Source organism: Triplophysa rosa, linkage group LG20 (assembly GCF_024868665.1).
Source record: "Triplophysa rosa linkage group LG20, Trosa_1v2, whole genome shotgun sequence".
Classification (NCBI taxonomy): domain Eukaryota; kingdom Metazoa; phylum Chordata; class Actinopteri; order Cypriniformes; family Nemacheilidae; genus Triplophysa; species Triplophysa rosa.
The window spans coordinates 11,866,031-11,883,826 of NC_079909.1; the positions used below are offsets into that span (position 1 = coordinate 11,866,031).

General features: G+C 39.4%; 2 protein-coding genes across 2 annotated transcripts in view; one reads left to right on the top strand and one right to left on the bottom strand.

Moving 5' to 3' along the window:
• Nucleotides 1-3,706: 3,706 nt before the first annotated feature.
• tmem183a (transmembrane protein 183A) lies at nucleotides 3,707-7,416 on the bottom strand. The gene is made up of 8 exons (XM_057362138.1): nucleotides 7,199-7,416; nucleotides 6,901-6,990; nucleotides 6,089-6,253; nucleotides 5,802-5,961; nucleotides 5,527-5,707; nucleotides 5,358-5,438; nucleotides 5,105-5,260; nucleotides 3,707-4,984 (listed from the first exon to the last, which is right to left on the bottom strand). The coding sequence occupies exons 1-8, from the start codon at nucleotides 7,260-7,262 to the stop codon at nucleotides 4,799-4,801; spliced, it is 1,083 nt and encodes a 360-aa protein (XP_057218121.1). The 5' UTR covers nucleotides 7,263-7,416; the 3' UTR covers nucleotides 3,707-4,798.
• A 505-nt stretch (nucleotides 7,417-7,921) lies between these two features.
• Nucleotides 7,922-17,796, top strand: part of ppfia4 (PTPRF interacting protein alpha 4) — an 82,019-nt gene continuing 72,144 nt past the window's right edge. The window contains exon 1 of the mRNA XM_057362140.1: nucleotides 7,922-8,914. Coding sequence (XP_057218123.1) covers nucleotides 8,666-8,914 — 249 coding nt within the window. The 5' untranslated portion in view covers nucleotides 7,922-8,665. The remainder of the gene's footprint in view (nucleotides 8,915-17,796) is intronic.

Below are 17,796 nucleotides of genomic sequence, written 5' to 3' on the forward strand. Positions count from 1 at the left end.
TTCAAACTTTTAAAGTGTTTTTGAAAAGGATGTGTATATTTTTTATATGCATATATATGTAAGTGGTGCTTGCTGAAACATAATATGGTAGAATGTGTGTGTGTTGTTGCAAGGGCTTTGCTATGCAGTTACTGTGTGGTTGCTAGGGTGTGCTGGCTGGTTGCTAGGTGGTAGTCTACTGGTCCAAATCATTGATTCTGATGTTTGGATCACTTCTGGGTGCTTGGCTATAAACAACTAACAACACTAATATACACTCACAGTGTGGTGTAAAACTACAGATCACTTAAAGTAGCTATATCTCTACTGGACAAGTCTCACAGTTTTTGGTACAGTATCATTCATGTACTATAGTGTTAAAATCGAAGTGTTAAAATTAACCTTAAAGCTTAAACTTCAAGTTCTTCACTTTCACCCCTCTTCTTCTTAGCCAACTTAAATTAAGTAACAATGTTGACCTTTAGAGGATGCTATTGTCATTAGCACAGGCCATACTGATGAACTCTAGAGTAGAGTTTGATAAACAACCATATATATTCATTTGTGATGGGTTTTCTGTATTCACGCGCACAGACTTGGTCCCTTTTACTGTGTTTCGATTTACGCTACCTTTGCTCTAAATCCTGTTTGGTAAAGTCACGTTACTTATGGCCATGAGATAATGTAAAGTATATAATATCATTTAGGCATTTGCTGGACGAATGCATACAAGTATTGTTATGCTTTATATTACTAATCAGAGACTGTAAAATATGTATATTTGATCACTAAACTAAACTAAACTAAACTAAACTAATTCCTTGACTGAAATTTATGTTTTAAATAACTCATTTCATGGATATGATCTTGAACGATCTGGTGGAGAACCATATTTGGTGAGCTTTGCTCATCAATATAATAACGTTAGCTAAAACCGCTACAGCTTCTATTAGACTGTTAAATCTCAGCATATACAGTAAATTAAGAATTTTAGGAATTCCATACATTGTTGTGTATGCCTGCAAGTACCATAAATAAAAGCTCATATTCTGGGGTCAAATCTTGGATTAACCCAAGTGTAGTTTATGTTCAACTAAAATACTGATAGGGCAGCCGACTCAATGACATTGTAATGGAAATGAACCCAAGGCAGCCCAAATACCAGCGCGCAGCGACAGATGCAGTTATTGTTGTTCTCGCAAATGAGTGTTTATGCAGGTGGTGAGAGGTGAGTGTTCTGGAGTTACCATCTATCAAGCATGCTGTCCTCCTCTCTGCATTTGTCTGATTCGAGTCACTCAATCGTATCAAAACAAACACATAACCGTCGTCCAGTGCGTTGCCACTCACACACCGGTCAAACGCTTCGCCACATGTGAGGGACAGGGCTGTGGTGCCACGTCAGTGACAAGACCGTGCCATTATCATCTACCATCAGTAGATAGACAAACCTGTCAGCTTTATATCTGATCTGAACTACAGGCGAACTTGATTTTCTGGCATGTCAGAGATTTTGTCCTTTGGATGATTCAGCAGAAGAATATAAATATAACCACAGAGGAAGCAACCGAGGCTAGATTTTGACAGAAAAATCCAATCCAATTCAGTGGGAGGCAAGAGAGCTAAGGGCAATATTTTTCATATACGGCATTACGGCACTTCATCATCAAACAGTTTATAAAGCACAATTATCTAAAATAATGATAATTTATTCATAAACAAACAACATGCACCTTACGCTATCTTAATAGTTTTCATTTAATTTTCCTTGTAAATGTTTGTGATCTAGGATGTCAGGTGGAAGTAAAATAACAATAAACAAACAAGGGATTAACTTGAGTTTTCCTCTCTGAATTGTTTTCCTCTCAGAATTGTTTGTGACTAAACCTGAATACAGGATTACACTGTAGCCTTATACCGTACTGTATGTAGCCTACTGGCTTTTATTGTGGGCTATCACCAGTGCATCAGAGTCATGCTTACACCAGGTTATGTGATAGTTTTATAATACAAATTCTAAAGGCTTCCATTACAAACACCACTATAAACCATTACCTGTTTAAAACCATTACAAAACCTCTTTATGTTGTATGCTTTTGGACCAGTTGGAGGTAATGGTGTTCTATTGCTTCCCCTCCACCAGATAACATCCAACCATGCACCAATGAAGCCAACACATTAGAGACCATTATAGTTTCCATTAAAACCAATACAATTTCCAATTCATCCATTGCAATTTCTGTAGTGGTTTTTATTATTGCTGTTATTTTTTCAGCAGGGTATGATGCAACAATGGACGACTATATATACGCCCATTACTTCCCCTTTAGTACAGCGCTTACATTGTGAACAAGAATTTACAATGCGCTTTCTGATGTGCATCGCTATGTACAGTTATACCGGAGTTGTCAAGGCCTCTGGTGGAACGTTTATTCACAGCCAGGCCATGCTTTTGCGGACTATAAATAACCTGCGCACTATATTTGTACAAAATGCGTAAATAGCTTACACTTTTAAATGGGTGAAATTGGCAGCGCTTAGCTTTCCAGCAAAGTTCGATACAAGACAAATCGCAAACGCTGTTGAAACTTGCAAACATATTTGGAGTTTACGTATATCGGGTATCCGTAATAAAGCATATGGCTTTGCGCCAGGGCCACGAAGTTACTGCGCCATTCAGCACAAAAGCTTTTACAAATTGCAATATATATTTGACATACAATAAGCATAACATGACGTCTTAAGCAGCATCAAATGTTAATTATTATTATGAAATTAATAACAAAATGTACATAAATAGCACAGCTAGCAAACTTGACGTTGCATAATAATTTCATAACTCGATTAAATTTCATTACAGTTCTTTACATTTAGGCTACTACTTCAGTTTTGAGTTACTTCAATGGTTTTTTTAAAGTAGCATTCTCACATTTCAAATATAAAATAACACATTCATTCTGTATTATATTAACTTCTAAAACTGCGTGCGTATATATTGTTGCCATTAAGCTTGACATTAACGCAGCTCAAGCAGACTTTTTTAGGCATCAGAGTTGAGCGCTGGCTATATCACTTACCCGCTGAAGGTCAGAAAGTACAAACTTAGGACCTCGTTTTTGGAAATGAGCCAGTCGACACAGTGGTGCAGTGTCAGAATAAAACTGGTATCGGTTCCCTCTCGCTTGGTGTGGAAGCGAAACTGCCAAAGAGTCCCTTTACAACTTCTGGATAATTTCAGCAGAGCTCACTCAATCCACGCTGTGATGTTGCGATTTGTTTTCTAGTGCCGCTGCGCTGCTTGTGATGTGACAGTCCAGTCCCAGTCACCTGTATACACTTGTGACAGTCACCTCGACCAATCACAGCGCTCACGGTGCATTATGGGAAATGTAGTTTTGCTCCATCACATTACTGTACAGTTGTATTTAAATAGCACGGAAACCGTTTTCTACAGGACAAAAACACATTGACATTGCACATTATACACTATTATAGCTAAAGATTATACAGAAACATTTGATAGGAGTCTTCAAACCTACTATCTTGCTACAATGATCACATCGTCTAGATTCACTTGTCTTTAACCCTTTTTACGAACGTACGTTTAGCAGTTTAAGGGCAGTATTATTTGTATTATGGACAGATGTTCGTCACTTAAGAGTATGCAACTTAATTTACTTCATTACACCAAGTAAACTTAATTTACTTTTATTGATAGTTATGTGATATTAAACAGAACTGAAGCAACATGGTGTAGTAGAACGAAATTTAATTGCATTTCTGTAAATTTAGTACAGTGGAGGTATTAGAAGTTGTTTCTTATACGGCCACTGGGTGTCAGTATTGAGCAATTTTCGTCAAACAAGAACAGGACACATTAAGGGTGTAATATCAGATTTCTTATAAGACTTTGCAATAAAAAAAATGTATTCACAATTTACTTCACAAAGACTTCTGCATCTGATTGTAAAAGCAAATAAATTAAATTTTGGTTTCATCTACATGTAATAACAAAATACAAATAACACCACTTACAACGAAAACACTTCAGTATCTGCAAAGTGCAGAACCCTGCTCAGTCCAGAATTTAAAATAATAAGCATGCATGACTTCAAAGCAGAAACTGGCCCAAACAAAGCACGGAATGCATAAATTGTTCACCCATACCCTCCTAAATCTATTAGCATACTAAAAGCTACTCAAAATGATTCACTTTTTACATGACACCACTCCAAAGCTGACCACTGCATTCACAGCTTTCCTAGCAACAATATTATCTTCACATTTACAATGACATTAAATTTAAACGGATCCAACGGTTTACTGAGTTACAATTTCTCAGATAGCTGGAATGAGCACCACATAAACATCTCCATAGGGTCTGAGTGTATGCTAGAGAAAAGAAACTGGCTTTTTTCCACATGATGAATGCCATGCAAATTTTATTACAGTTTATGGTAAATTTCTAATCCCCTCTCAAGAGCGAATAATTAATGCCCTTTAAATAAATCTATCAACAGTCTTAACACATCAAACAGGCTTTTGTTTTATAGTGGTCAGTGCCAGCGTCATATAGCGAGACTGGTCTCAAATCAGAATCAAATCAAAGGAAAAGTACTTTAGACCTTAAATGCCATATTTAAATTAGAACACCAAATAGCTTTTGCCATATAAGTCTACTGAATGTATCATGCTGTTGTGAACACAAAAGATGTGTAAAATTGAACTGCCAAATGGACAAAACTGGACATTCTGATGGACTAACCCAAACATAAACTGTCATCTGCAAAAGGTTTTGAGTTTGACAGAGCAACTCAGTCTAATTATATGAAGATGTTGGGTACTGAGGGTGCCACCAGTCCATCAGCCGCACACTGTGGACAGGGTCCAGCACTACCTGCACCCCCTGCTCACCCCTCAGCTTCTTCCCTCGAATGACAGGTGAATCCTGGAAGTCCAGGCGCACTCGGTGGTGCCTCATGTCTGTACTCACATTAATAGTGAACTGAAAGACACAAAGGTGAATTATTGTAATTTATGACATCAGCCTGACTTGCATTATCACAATAATTAAAACCTAAAAATGTAAAAACTGACATGTTAATAGTCATATAATATCACTCACCAAGGTTAATGTCATTCCCATAACAACAGAAGTGAAAATGAAATTGAGGGTGGTGACCCGCAGCAAATAACAGCCAGAGTCTGGATTAGTGTGAACATCTTTATACTGCCTGGGCAGCTGAAGACCCAGGTCACATCCATTTTTGCCCTTGGCTGGCTAGAAATATTAAAAGACAATGACAATTTAATTAAAGACAATGTAACAACTGAACCGGATCATATTCTGGCTTTATTCGACACAGCAGTTAGCATACCAGCCTAACAAACTTGAAGTTGAATTCCCACATAGACTCTGGTCTACTTGAAGACAATTTGTTGACCCAAAACAACAAACACTATAAAGGCAAAAAAGGAGTTTAATGAGTTGAAATACACAACAAAGATTAAACACAAAATATTGCAAAATCAAGTATGACTACACACCTTGGAATTGAGCAGTGTAGTAGGTGTAGATTCTGGCAGAGGAGGGTTTTTGGAAACCCGCAAGCTAAATGGTTCGTATAGGTGAAAAAGCGAGCGAATCACACGGGCACGAAGACAATGCATCTTTGCAAGTGAATCAGGCTGAAGGCGATCAGGGAGGTCTGTGTCAATATTATAGTGCCTATGAAATGTATTGCAGAAAATTAGATGATAATTATTGACACGCCATGATTATGACATGTCCATTTCCAAGCAAGTTCAAAACTTTTTTTAACCTTTTATACAGTCGTGTCCAAAAAGCAGCTGTACACGTGGTGGTCCAAGCATTCTTGCAGATTAGAGCAAATCTGCAAACATCCTCTGGCCGAATGTATGCAGCAAGCACAAGCCAAATATCAACTGGATACTCTTCTCCATCTGTGCTCTCACTATTTTCTGAGAATCAAAAGTGACAAAAATGTATATCTTTATTCAAATAGTCAATAAAATCTATAATAAGGTACATTAAACTAATTTTAAAAAATGATTTAATGCATTACATTAGAAAGTTTGGCCCAATTACCTTTACGCCTTTTACTTTTCTTTTTGCAGGACCCTTTGATTTCATCCACTTCCTCTGAGTCCAGTTCGTCACTGCTACTAGGGACTTCCTTACACACACCGCTGGCAGAGGACAGCACCTCCTGCACAGGACCCTGGGATGCCTCAAGCCCACAGAGTAATTTCACTAAAACAGAACAAAAATCAGGGCATTTTTAGGTGGGGAGTATTGTGCAATGTCATTATAGTTGTTAATTCTTAACAAAACATACGTGATCTAGTTTCCAAGCAGATTGTCACTAAGAAAATGGTCTAAACCACAAATGCTCAGTGGGTATTTACTATCCTGCAAAATTTAGGTTCACCTCTGATCCAACAAACCTGAACCAGTTAATCAAGGTTTCCAGGGGTCACTTGGAAATTACAGGCAGGTGTTTGAATAAATAAATCAGCAGGTTGGTAGATTTCTATAAACAGGACAGATGCTCAGACATTGTCAAAGATGGCAAACCAGAATTGACAATTTCCACCTCCAACCTCAAAGTCAATTTTAAGTCAAAGTGAAATAGTGTGTTATTTATAAGTCCCTTTAAATGTAGATAAGTGTCTGTCTAAATATTGTATGTTTACTTCAATGCATAAAAAATAAAAATACTACTCAAAATTTGCTCGTCGTCATCTTGTTTACGTAAAATAACGCTTCTTGTGAGGTCGGGTTCGATCAATACGTGCGTGCCGTTGTCCCAGTGATTGGTTGCGAGTTCAGTAGGAGGTAGAAGTGGGAGTTGCATAAAGCAAACATTTTTATAGCTTATGTTTTTTGTCTTATTTTACCTTCTTTTTCGATTGCATTGACAACAGCCTTTTTAACTCTTCCCGACTTCACGATGGCAGGGTCGGCGTTGGCATAGTCAGCCACAGTTACTACGAGAAAGATGAACATTTATTAGAACAAACCCAGGACACAAAACGTGGAAACTTGACTCATTAGCTTAGTGTTGAAAGATAATGCGTTTGAACAATTAAAGTAAAACTAAATGTGCAAAATCTTCTCAAATCGGCGCATTCCTTTACGTGCAGATACCCCACTTAAACAACACTATCCTAATACTTAGCACTGATCTGCTACTACCTGACTCCGAGCAAACATCATCGGCTTTAAATTTCAGCCGTTTTCGGTTCCCTTTCTTGGGCATGACGACGGCGGGGTTCTATGGACGTTTATCGAGGCGTTGTGCCCTGCCATCTTTCCAGCAGAGATAACGAAAAACCGATAAAAATAAGAGTGAAATGAAAGAATGCTCCTCCGGGATCTTCAGCCATTATGGAACTGACGCTCAAGGTCGCGTACTTTCTCGCGAAGTTTCAGCAGGCGAGGACACACCAGACTGCGCGCTAATTGGAGGCTAAAAATCATACGTGAGTTGGTATATCCAATCGTATTTTCCGTATGCTTGAGAGGAAAAAAGTTACGCTTCAAAGATGACGAAACATGACGTTATCTCAGCTGTTTTTTATTCAAAGAGTATTGAAGGAGTGGCCTTTTTTGGCCATTTTAGACGTGGAAAGGAAATGTTGTGTATTTTTACCGGTGAACACGTTTAATAAACGGGTGAAGAATAATAAACGTTACGTTTATTTTTTATTTGACCAGAATGGTGTTATATTGTATACTGCTTTTAATACAATCTGTATGTGCGACTTTTTAAATGCAATGTTTTAAACAATTTTAAATATTATTATTAATATTATTATTCATACTTGATCTTTTTAAGATGTTCCATCTTTTCTATATAAACATGACTGCCACGCGAGGGCGCTGCGCTTGACACCATTTTACAAACTCCCCGTACCCGTCTCGACTCTCGTGCATGACAGTCATGTAGTCGCGTGGTGCTGATGTGAGGATCTCTGCCGATTTATACTGTTTGGGCGAGCTTTGTCGTGACGCGCCAGCTGAATATGCTATTCTCCGAGGACGCGGGAGACTTTGAACCTTAAAGTCAACCTGTTCATTTTTCTTTAAAATATGCGCGAATGCTTATGGACATAGCGGAATGGCTGTGTTGTATACGGCGGCTGGATTGAGCTTGTAGAGGGAGGAGCGCTTCGCTCGGCTCGCCGTGCAGGGAGATGATGATGATGGCAGAAGGAGCCGGAGGATGCGGCAGACGCGCGTTTCACCGTTTTCTGAAAGGTTAATGGCAACTGGTGGATGTTAAAGCGACGAAACCGCGAAGCTTTAACAAGCTGAAATCGATTCCGCTGGAATATGCATGTGGCTAACACTGTGATGAATTTGTAGAGAAATGCATTGAGTTTCAAGTGAAACCGGGTGGATAATGCCAGAGTGGCGAAGGCCGACAGTCATGGATCAGAGAGGTCAAGGTGCGTGAATAATGTAGGCAGGGCAGGAGGGCTACAATGAGTGAAATTACAGGATGTATATGAATTCAAAATACGGACACGCAGATACAGTTTAACGTGCATTTTAAGCGGCACTGAATGATAGTGGTGGACCTCAAACCCGAATCAAGAATAAAAAAATCGTCAAAGATTTTTTTATTAAATTTGACTTTTTAATATAACACCTAGCAATATGATGTGCGAAGTGATGCCAACCATAAATGAGGGGGACTCGGTGAGTTCCCAGAGAGGGTCTCAGAACGGCACGGATGCCGAATCTAATTTTGAACAGTTAATGGTGAATATGTTGGATGAGAGAGATAAGCTGCTGGAGTCATTACGGGAGACACAGGAGACCCTCATCCAGTCTCAAAGCAAACTTCAGGATGTGCTCCACGACAAGGATGTGCTACAGAGACAGCTCAACTCTGCGCTGCCACAGGTAAATGACACTCACCTGAGACAGGTACACCGGAAGTAGTCCGCTGATGTGTTTGAAGAATCCATCATTGCTTGTTTTTATATATTTCCTGTTGAAACGTTAGATGAGTTGGAAATATTGATAATCTCGTCCCTTTTAAGGGGAGAGTTCTTATTCTAAAATACTTTTCATTGGACAAAGTGTCTCCAAGATCTGTCAGTAATATTGTGTGTTCCCAATGGATGGGCAGATTGTTCTGTGATGACATGCTAATTTTGACAACTTTTAGTAGTATACTAAAATGAGTCCTCAAATCTATTAGACATGGACTAAACTCCAAATTATGGGGCCGTGTTACTGTTAATGGATAGGACAATAAGACAAGGATTAGTTGATCTTAAAATGAGAGTCAGTAAATATGACTTTCTTCTGGTAAATCATTCAGTCTGGTGAATTTATTACACTGGCAGCAGAGTGGAGTATGACTCTTTAATTCTTAATAAAGCACACAAGAGTGTCAGAAAAAGGAATATCCAGCTGGTTAATCACTGTCCGTGTGTGCCAATTGGTGAAAATGAAATATGTAATGTAGGCAATTTCACATTCAAATCATGGCAGCTGCCATGACACCTCATGAATAGGAAACCAATGGGAATGTCATTAAATTATCACATGTTGTGTTCCACAGAAAAACTGTAGAGGGTTTTAACGGCATTGAGATGAGTTTAAGTAATGGCACAGTTTTTATTTTGGGTAAATGACCACTAACATAGTGGCATTTGAAGAAAACTTTTAACAAATGTTTAGTAATGTGTTTACTGTAGATAATTGGATTGGGAAATAAATCCTCAGAAGAAATGTTTCCAGAGAGATATTTCATGCAGACGAACTGGAATCTATTATTTATGTTGACACAATCTTTTAAGATCCTCAGACCCGCACAATTATTAGGGATGCATTGTGGTATTGCTGGTGGCAGGGAGGCATTTACTTTCACAAAGGTGCATCGTTTACTAGGATTTCCTGTGACCCAGAAATGTCAGATGTAGTGAATGTGCTATAGCTTCCTATTTAAAATAGGATGAAATGCAACCTTAGCCAGCAGGTTAACAATTAAAAACAAATTAAATGATGAGGTATCTACAGTGCTATTCCAGTACGTTGCTCAGTTTGATGACATTGAAGGACTCTATGTCACTGACAGTCTTTCAAAGAAAAGAAGTTCAAATGTCCGAGTGGAACCATGATGTTATATGGTATAAAAATGAGACTTGTGTCACAAATGGGAAATTTATGTAACACTGTTTTGTTTGGTCTTTGGTCTGAATGCTCTGAAACCTTCATTGAGATTCTATATGTGTTAGTAAATGATCTGCCTGAGTTTGAACTTTTCCCTCCGATTTCTGAGTTTGTCATTCAGCATTATTGCCTTTCCATAATCCTTCCTAAAAGACACACAGGGTTAGCTCTAGTGTCTTCCTTTAGTCTAGATCACATTCCTGTTTTGGTCGTTCGCCAAGGACACAAGTGTTATTTATCGATTGAGCGGAGCATCCCCCCACCTCCAACATCTCCCTCCCTTTAATTTAGTCTTCCATGCAAGTGATGTGAAAGCAGCTTACTTTCCAGTTTACGTCACCCAGCACATACACACAGTTAAGAGGTGGGATAATACGAAGCTTGAAGAACTGTCTGTCTGTGGGATCATTTTAACACCCCCATTTTATTATTAGCAAACTAGTTTTTAAAGAAGGCAGCGTGACTCCAAACGGTATCATTAGAAACGGAAGCAAGATTACATTTTTCAACTGAGGAACTCCTTACTGTTCTGTCTCTAGAGGAAAATTGCCTTCGTTTTTGGTGCTTTATCATCTAGGGCTGTTCAAAGCAGAATGCATCCTTTCATCTGATGCTTTGGAGCATGTGAGGCTGTTGCTAAGAGTCCAATTAGTTCAGTTTACAGCTGAGGTTCACATTTCAACCCCGTGGTTTATCTTATTGCTTGCAAGTGTGAAATGAAATCAGTGCACATACCTGTAGATTAAGTGCATGTGACCCAACTGCTAATATTTAATGTTAGTGCAAAAAAATGTAAATCAGTACTGGTGGTTCAGTCCTTTCGAATTGTTAAATTATGCTGAGGTTTTATACACTGCTAGGGTTAATAGTGTTTCAATTAGAGTTGTTAGTACATATCACATTTCTTTTTATCTATAGTGTGTGAAGATAATTACAGCGTGTTATATTTGATTGCTTTTGTTCCGTTAGGCAGTAATTGCTGCTACTGGAAGGCAGCCGGTCATGTTGCAGGAAAATATTTTGACTATTCATAAAACTCTTGATTTTGTGGTGACGGCTAGGTTTGCAAAAGTAAAATGTTTGATCACTTATGATTGCATGTAATTAATGGCTGACTCGCTTGCTAAACAACAATACCTTCTGTCAAACAGGAATTGTTTTAGTGTTTAAAGGAACAACAGTTCACCAATCACCTTCATTTTCTCGCCCTCAAGTTGTTCCAAATCTGTATCAATTTCTTTGTTCTGTTGAACACAGATAAAGATATTTGGAAGAATGCTTGTAACCAAACAGTTCTTGGCCACCATTGACTACCATGGTAGGAAAAGTTGCTTTAAACTTCTTTGTTCTGTTGAAAACAAAAGAAGATATTTTGAAGAATGCAGGAAAGCAAAGTGTTCTGTTGCACTTTTGACTACCATTGTAATTTTTCTGGTAGTAGGAAAGTTAGATTTGGATCAACTCCTGGGTGAGTAAATGATGACAGATTTTTTATTTTGGGGTGAACTGTTCCTTAGTTCACCCAGAAATGAAAATTCTGTCATCATTTACTCACCTCCTTGTCATTTCCAACATGTATGACTTTCTTCTGCATAACACAAAAGAGATTTTTTTTAAGAATGTTGGTAACAACGGCAGTACCATTTGACTTACATTGGTTTTGTGTCTAGAAGTCAGTGGGTACTGCCGTTGTTCATGTACAAATATTCTTCAAAATATCTTTTTTTGTGTTCTGAGGGAGAAAGTAAGTCATACAGGTTTGACATGACAAGAGGTTGAGTAAATGATGACAAAATTTTAATTTTCATCACTTTAATTTTAGTAAAACGTACCTTGATTATTAGTCCTATTATTTATTATAACTACATTATTATTGGCTGGTTGTTTATGGCATTGTGTAGAAAACTGTTTGTTAATTGTTTAACCCTTTGCTTAAAAGTCACCTTGGTCATTTAGCATCTTAAGTCAAAAGCATATTGAAAATATTGATGACGGCGATACACTAATACACAGACTTTTATTATCAGACTTCTTCTGCAGAGTCATCTTAAAGACAACTGCTGCGGACAGCTGACTGAAATATGCGTCCCATGCACTCATGGGATTTACCACAGTGCAGAGCTAGCATCCTCCTTCTCGCTCTTGAATTAGAGTCCATCACAGATGTTGGTTTCTCAGCAGTGCCGTCAATCAAACGTGTTTGTCCATTCAGGGAGAACTGGAGTGGGGGTGAGGCCAGGGAGAAATGCCAGGCGGTCTGTGTGCGCTGTGGGTTCTGTTCTGTATTCTGTTTATAAATGTGATGCTGAGATGAAGTGACATATAGGAATGGTTCTTGAGCTGAGCATTTATATCCTGAGTCATCTGCTTCCTCATGCAGAATTAAGATCAAGTGTGTGTTTTATTAATATGCCCACTAAGTAGTTGTAACAGAATGTTTCAGAAGCAGGTCATCATTAAACAGTCAGGTGCGCTCCAGATACATTTTAAAGGGCTCGGTCTTGTTGCTCTAGTACTGTAGTCTGGGTTAAAAATTAAAGGGATAGTTCACCAAAAAATTAAAATTCTTAAGTTGTTCTAAACCTGTGTAAATGTTGTTGTTATATAAATAGTTCTGGGGCACTATGTCACGGTTCTCAGGGTGAGACACAGAGACAAGGACAGAGGACCCAAATGCAGACAGCGGGTAAGGGGTTAACACAAACTTTAATAATAACAAAAAATACAAAACAAGGACCCACGTGGGGGAACATAACAAAACATAGCAACATGGACAGGAACTAACTAGACTGAAAATAATAACATTTGACATGAACACTGTAAACTAAACTAACTACACAACAAGAACTCACCACAAAGACAAACACGACGCAACAGAACAATGATCCAGCACGAGACAGAAGACACAAGGGCATTATAAAGGGGAACAGGTGTGGGGCATGAACTAATAAACAACCAATAACGAGAGATACAAAAGGGCGGGAACACAGACAAGGACCGGAGAGAGTATCGAAGGCCGACAGGGTCAAAATGACTCTCTCCACACATAACAAGGGATCCTGCCGTGATTCTACCACAAGATCAAGAAGACATGACACGACGAGGCAGAATCACGACGAGAACCCCCGCCTTAAGGAGCGATATCCTGACGCTCCAAAAGGCACAAACAAGACAAGACAATGACAAAAACCATAATACAAGACATGACAAAAACATGATACATAAAAAACCAAACACTGACATGGCGCCGGCTGGAATGCCGGCTGGACAGTACATGGCCCGGCTGGAGGCGGCTGGACAGTACATGGTGCCGGCTGAAGGCCGGCTGGACAGTACATGGCGCCGGCTGGAGGCCGGCTGGACTGACATGGCGCGGCTGGAAGCTGGCTGGACGGACATGGCGCCGGCTGGATGGCTGGCTGGACATACATGGCGCCGCTGGAAGGCCGGCTGGACACACATGGCGCCGCGCTGGATGGCCGGCTGGACAGACATGGCGCCGGCTGGATGGCCGGCTGGACAACACATGGTGCCGGCTGGATGGCCGGCTGGACAGGACATGGCGCCGGCTGGATGGCCGGCTGGGAGACCGAGCTATCACCGGCTGGGCAGGCCTGGATGTCGACATGACAGGACAGGATGTCGGCGGCTGGGCAGCGCTCTCTGGCAGCTGGGCAGCATCTCCGACGGCTGGGCAGCGCTCTCTGGCAGCTGGGCAGCAAACAAGAACAAACACACACAAACAGTCAACTCGACAGGCCTGGGCACCAGCTGGGAGGCCGGCAGGGATCTGCAGCGGGAACAGGACACCGGCGGCCTCAACCCTGGAGGGGAATCCGACGACCTCAACCCTGGAAGGGAGCCCGGCGGTCTCGATCCTGGACGGGGTTCCGGCAGTCTCGACCCGGAAGGGAGTCCGGCGGTCCCGACTCTGAACTGGAGCCCGGCGGCCTCTACCCTCCAAGGGAGTCCGGCGGATTCAACCCTGGAAGGGAGTCTGGCGGCATCGACCCCTCCCGCTGAGATCCCTCTGTCTGCTGGGTCCAAAAGGGCTGGTTCATTCTGTCACGGTTCTCAGGGTGAGACACAGAGACAAGGACAGAGGACCCAAATGCAGACAGCGGGTAAGGGGTTAACACAAACTTTAATAATAACTAAAAATACAAAACAAGGACCCACGTGGGGGAACATAACAAAACATAGCAACACGGACAGGAACTAACTAGACTGAAAATAATAACATTTGACATGAACACTGTAAACTAAACTAACTACACAACAAGAACTCACCACAAAGACAAACACGACACAACAGAACAATGATCCAGCAGAGACAGAAGACACAAGGGCATTATAAAGGGACAAATCAAAGGGGAACAGGTGTGGGGCATGAACTAATAAACAACCAATAACGAGAGATACAAAAGGGCGGGAACACAGACAAAGACCGGAGAGAGTATCGAAGGCCGACAGGGTCAAAATGGCTCTCTCCACACATAACAAGGGATCCTGCCGTGATTCTACCACAAGATCAAGAAAGACATGACACGACGAGCCAGAATCACGACACACTATTGACTTCCATAGTAAGGAAAAACTACTATGGTAGTCAATGGTGCCCCAAAACTGTTTAGTTTTTTACATTCTTCAAAATATTTTTCTTTGTGTTAACAGAACAAAGGATTTTACACAGTTTTGAAACAACCTGAGGGTGAGTAAGTGATGACAGAAGTTTATTGGGCTACTCATTGGACTACTTTAGGGCTTGACATTAAGCATTGTCGTGTGGTTGTCCTTCGGACAAGTTAATTTGTCATTCACTTGTCCGAGAACAAATATTACTTTTATATTACCGAAGATAAAAAATTATATTTCATTTCAAGTGTCAATATAATTGTTTCGGGTCCTGAGTGGTCAAGTTTGCTTATAAGCATTTTACCTGTCCACTGCGGCCACCTAAATTTAAAAAATAGTCTCCATGATCAACACCATCTCACATCCAAATTCAAACCAAAAGAAAAACCCCCAAAACTATATCTCAAAAAATAACAATAATGACAAAGAAGAAGAAAAAAGTTATTACAAAAAATAAATAAATAAAGTCTGCCACAACATAAGTATAAAGCAGTAAGGAAAAACAAACATATAATTCCCAATTATGTGTTACAGAAAATTTACAGTTAAATATATTATATGAAAAGGTCATCGATTTATAACATCGGAATTACATCGTCATAAATAATTGATACACTTCACATTATACATCAAAATCTTTATCAAAATGACCTCATCATTAAAGAGGAACCGTTAAAGGAAGACCGTGTTTGTTTTCCTTACTGCTTTATACTTATGTTGTGGCAGAGTTTATTTATTTATTTTTTGTAATAACTTTTTTCTTCTTCTTTGTCATTATTGTTATTTTTTGAGATATAGTTTTGGGTTTTTTTTCTTTTGGTTTGAATTTGGATGTGAGATGGTGTTGATTATGTGTTGGTGATACGTAGTGATTAACGAAGATCCGAATTTAAGTCATTATCGAATTATATTGTTAAGCGTTAAACAATTGGGATACACAGGTGTGGACAATAATGATGATAATGATGACGTAATTTGAAATATAGATGTGGTAACTAAATGGCTAAACACACTGAAGAAGGCATTAGCCAAAACGTTTATGTTATCTTGCCTCCCATCATGGAATAAAAGTAATTAATATAATACTTCTTTCTGAGTGCGGATCACTGTGTATAAGGAAAAAGTTAGTTGTGGGCAAAAAAGTCAGTTTTATGCCTTTGGTGTGTTTGTGAAAATAAAGGGGGTAGACTCTGCAGCAGTATGTGTGTGTAACATGAGATCACTTTTGTCACATTCTGCTTATCTCCTGTTGGAAAATAATGTTGCGAAAATGTTTTTTTGCCCATTTCTCATATGATATCTAAAATGTTTGAAATCGCACTATATCACTTGATAAAACAACCATTCAAGCATTTATGATTTAGCTTTGGTTTCCAAAAAACTCCTTTTTAATTAACCCCTGGATAAACGTTTCTGTGCTTGAAATAGTTAAGCACTCGTCGTCGTCTCCCTCCATGGAGCGACTCAGCATTCCTCAATGCTCAGTGATAGATGAGCCTGATCAATAGATGCTATTTTCTCATCACCGCCTCATTGGAGGACGTCCCGTTTTTGCAGAGTGTCTGAAAATTTACACTCTCCTGAAAGAAAACGGCGTGACCCAGCACACTGGATAGTTTTTAGGCTAATATTATTTGCATAACGTGATTCCAGAAAATGGCATTGTTATTTTCCTCTGCTAGAATTGTTCCCCTTAATTGAAGATGGGATGGACTGTAAATCGTATCACAAAGATGGGGATGAATTAATTATGTTTTGTCAAGCAGACAAATTCAGTTTAGCTCGGTTTATTATATTAGAAAGACTAGAAAACAGTAATGGCTTTGTGACCATGAACTGAATCCTCACTCCATTGCTGACTGGTACCCTGCCGGCACAGGTGTAAAAACGGCATCACATGACTTTTGGCAGCTGCCCTAATCTTTACCATGACACCTCTGACTCCAGCACCCTCTCTCAGCAGCTCCAGGTCATTTGTTGACTTAACCTCACACATGCACAGATTTGACTGTTTTTTGCCTTTAGATGAAGAAAAACTGTGTACAACATTTTTATTGTTTGTCAAATGTTGAAATTTCTACATTTACATTCATATGTTGATTCATGTATTTTTTATTGTTCTTTAAATAAATAAAAAAATAGCAGACCTCCTTAATTCTAGAAAACCTCTGTCATTTAGTACTGGAAAATATTGCTCATGGTATAGGCATCTCCTGCATCTAATTGAAAGAAAAATGTAATTGCATTCACTTAATTTTTGTTCTGCTCTGAAATTCCACAGATTTTTTGTGTGTAATTAAATTAAACTGGAGCAGCCTGGAGCATGTGGCCGGCTTCTGTCTGAAGTCATTTGTGCACTCAAGCTTGCAGTGTACAGCTGATTGTTCAGAAGTGCCTGGAAAAGCACAATATTCTCACATGATCTCCCATGTCATGTCCTTTGTACTTAGATGGCTTCACAAGTGGAAACACTCCTGTGTACCAGACAAAATACCCGGTGGTGCTTGGCAGTACCCAGACCTACAGATATTTGGTTGTTTATGATGATCAATCTGTGTTTTGGGTACTAAACTTTTCATTCCTGTACTCTCGGCTCTAGACTAACATTTGAGAGAGGTGGCACTGGTGCTACCAAGTTAACTTGGTGGCAGCAGCCCTTAATTTGGTAGCACCAGAGTCGTGGGGTGAGGTAAGAAAAAATAATCACTAAAAACGTATTCAAAATGTGTCTAATACATTAATAAATCAATTAGAAATTAATACAAATCATTGTTTATGATTTAATGATTTTTATTGTATATGTAAACTCTCTTTCAACACTTCAACTACCATATTTAAAGCACATTTTGAGAACACAATTCCTTTTATATAAGTGAGTGTTTTTGGGCCCATCCTTTGTTGTTTGATGAACATTATAAACAGAGATCTTTATTATGCTGCTGCCCCTTTAAGAGCTTGCGCAATATACT

Excerpts from the sequence above, each read along its gene's own strand:
- tmem183a (XM_057362138.1), bottom strand. The coding sequence starts at position 7,262 with ATGCCCAAGAAAGGGAACCGAAAACGGCTGAAATTTAAAGCCGATGAT. Across the intron at positions 6,254-6,900 it reads CAATGCAATCGAAAAAGAAG|TGAAATTACTCTGTGGGCTT; the intron begins GTAAAATAAGAC and ends GTTCTGTTTTAG. Across the intron at positions 4,985-5,104 it reads TGGGAATGACATTAACCTTG|TTCACTATTAATGTGAGTAC; the intron begins GTGAGTGATATT and ends TGTGTCTTTCAG.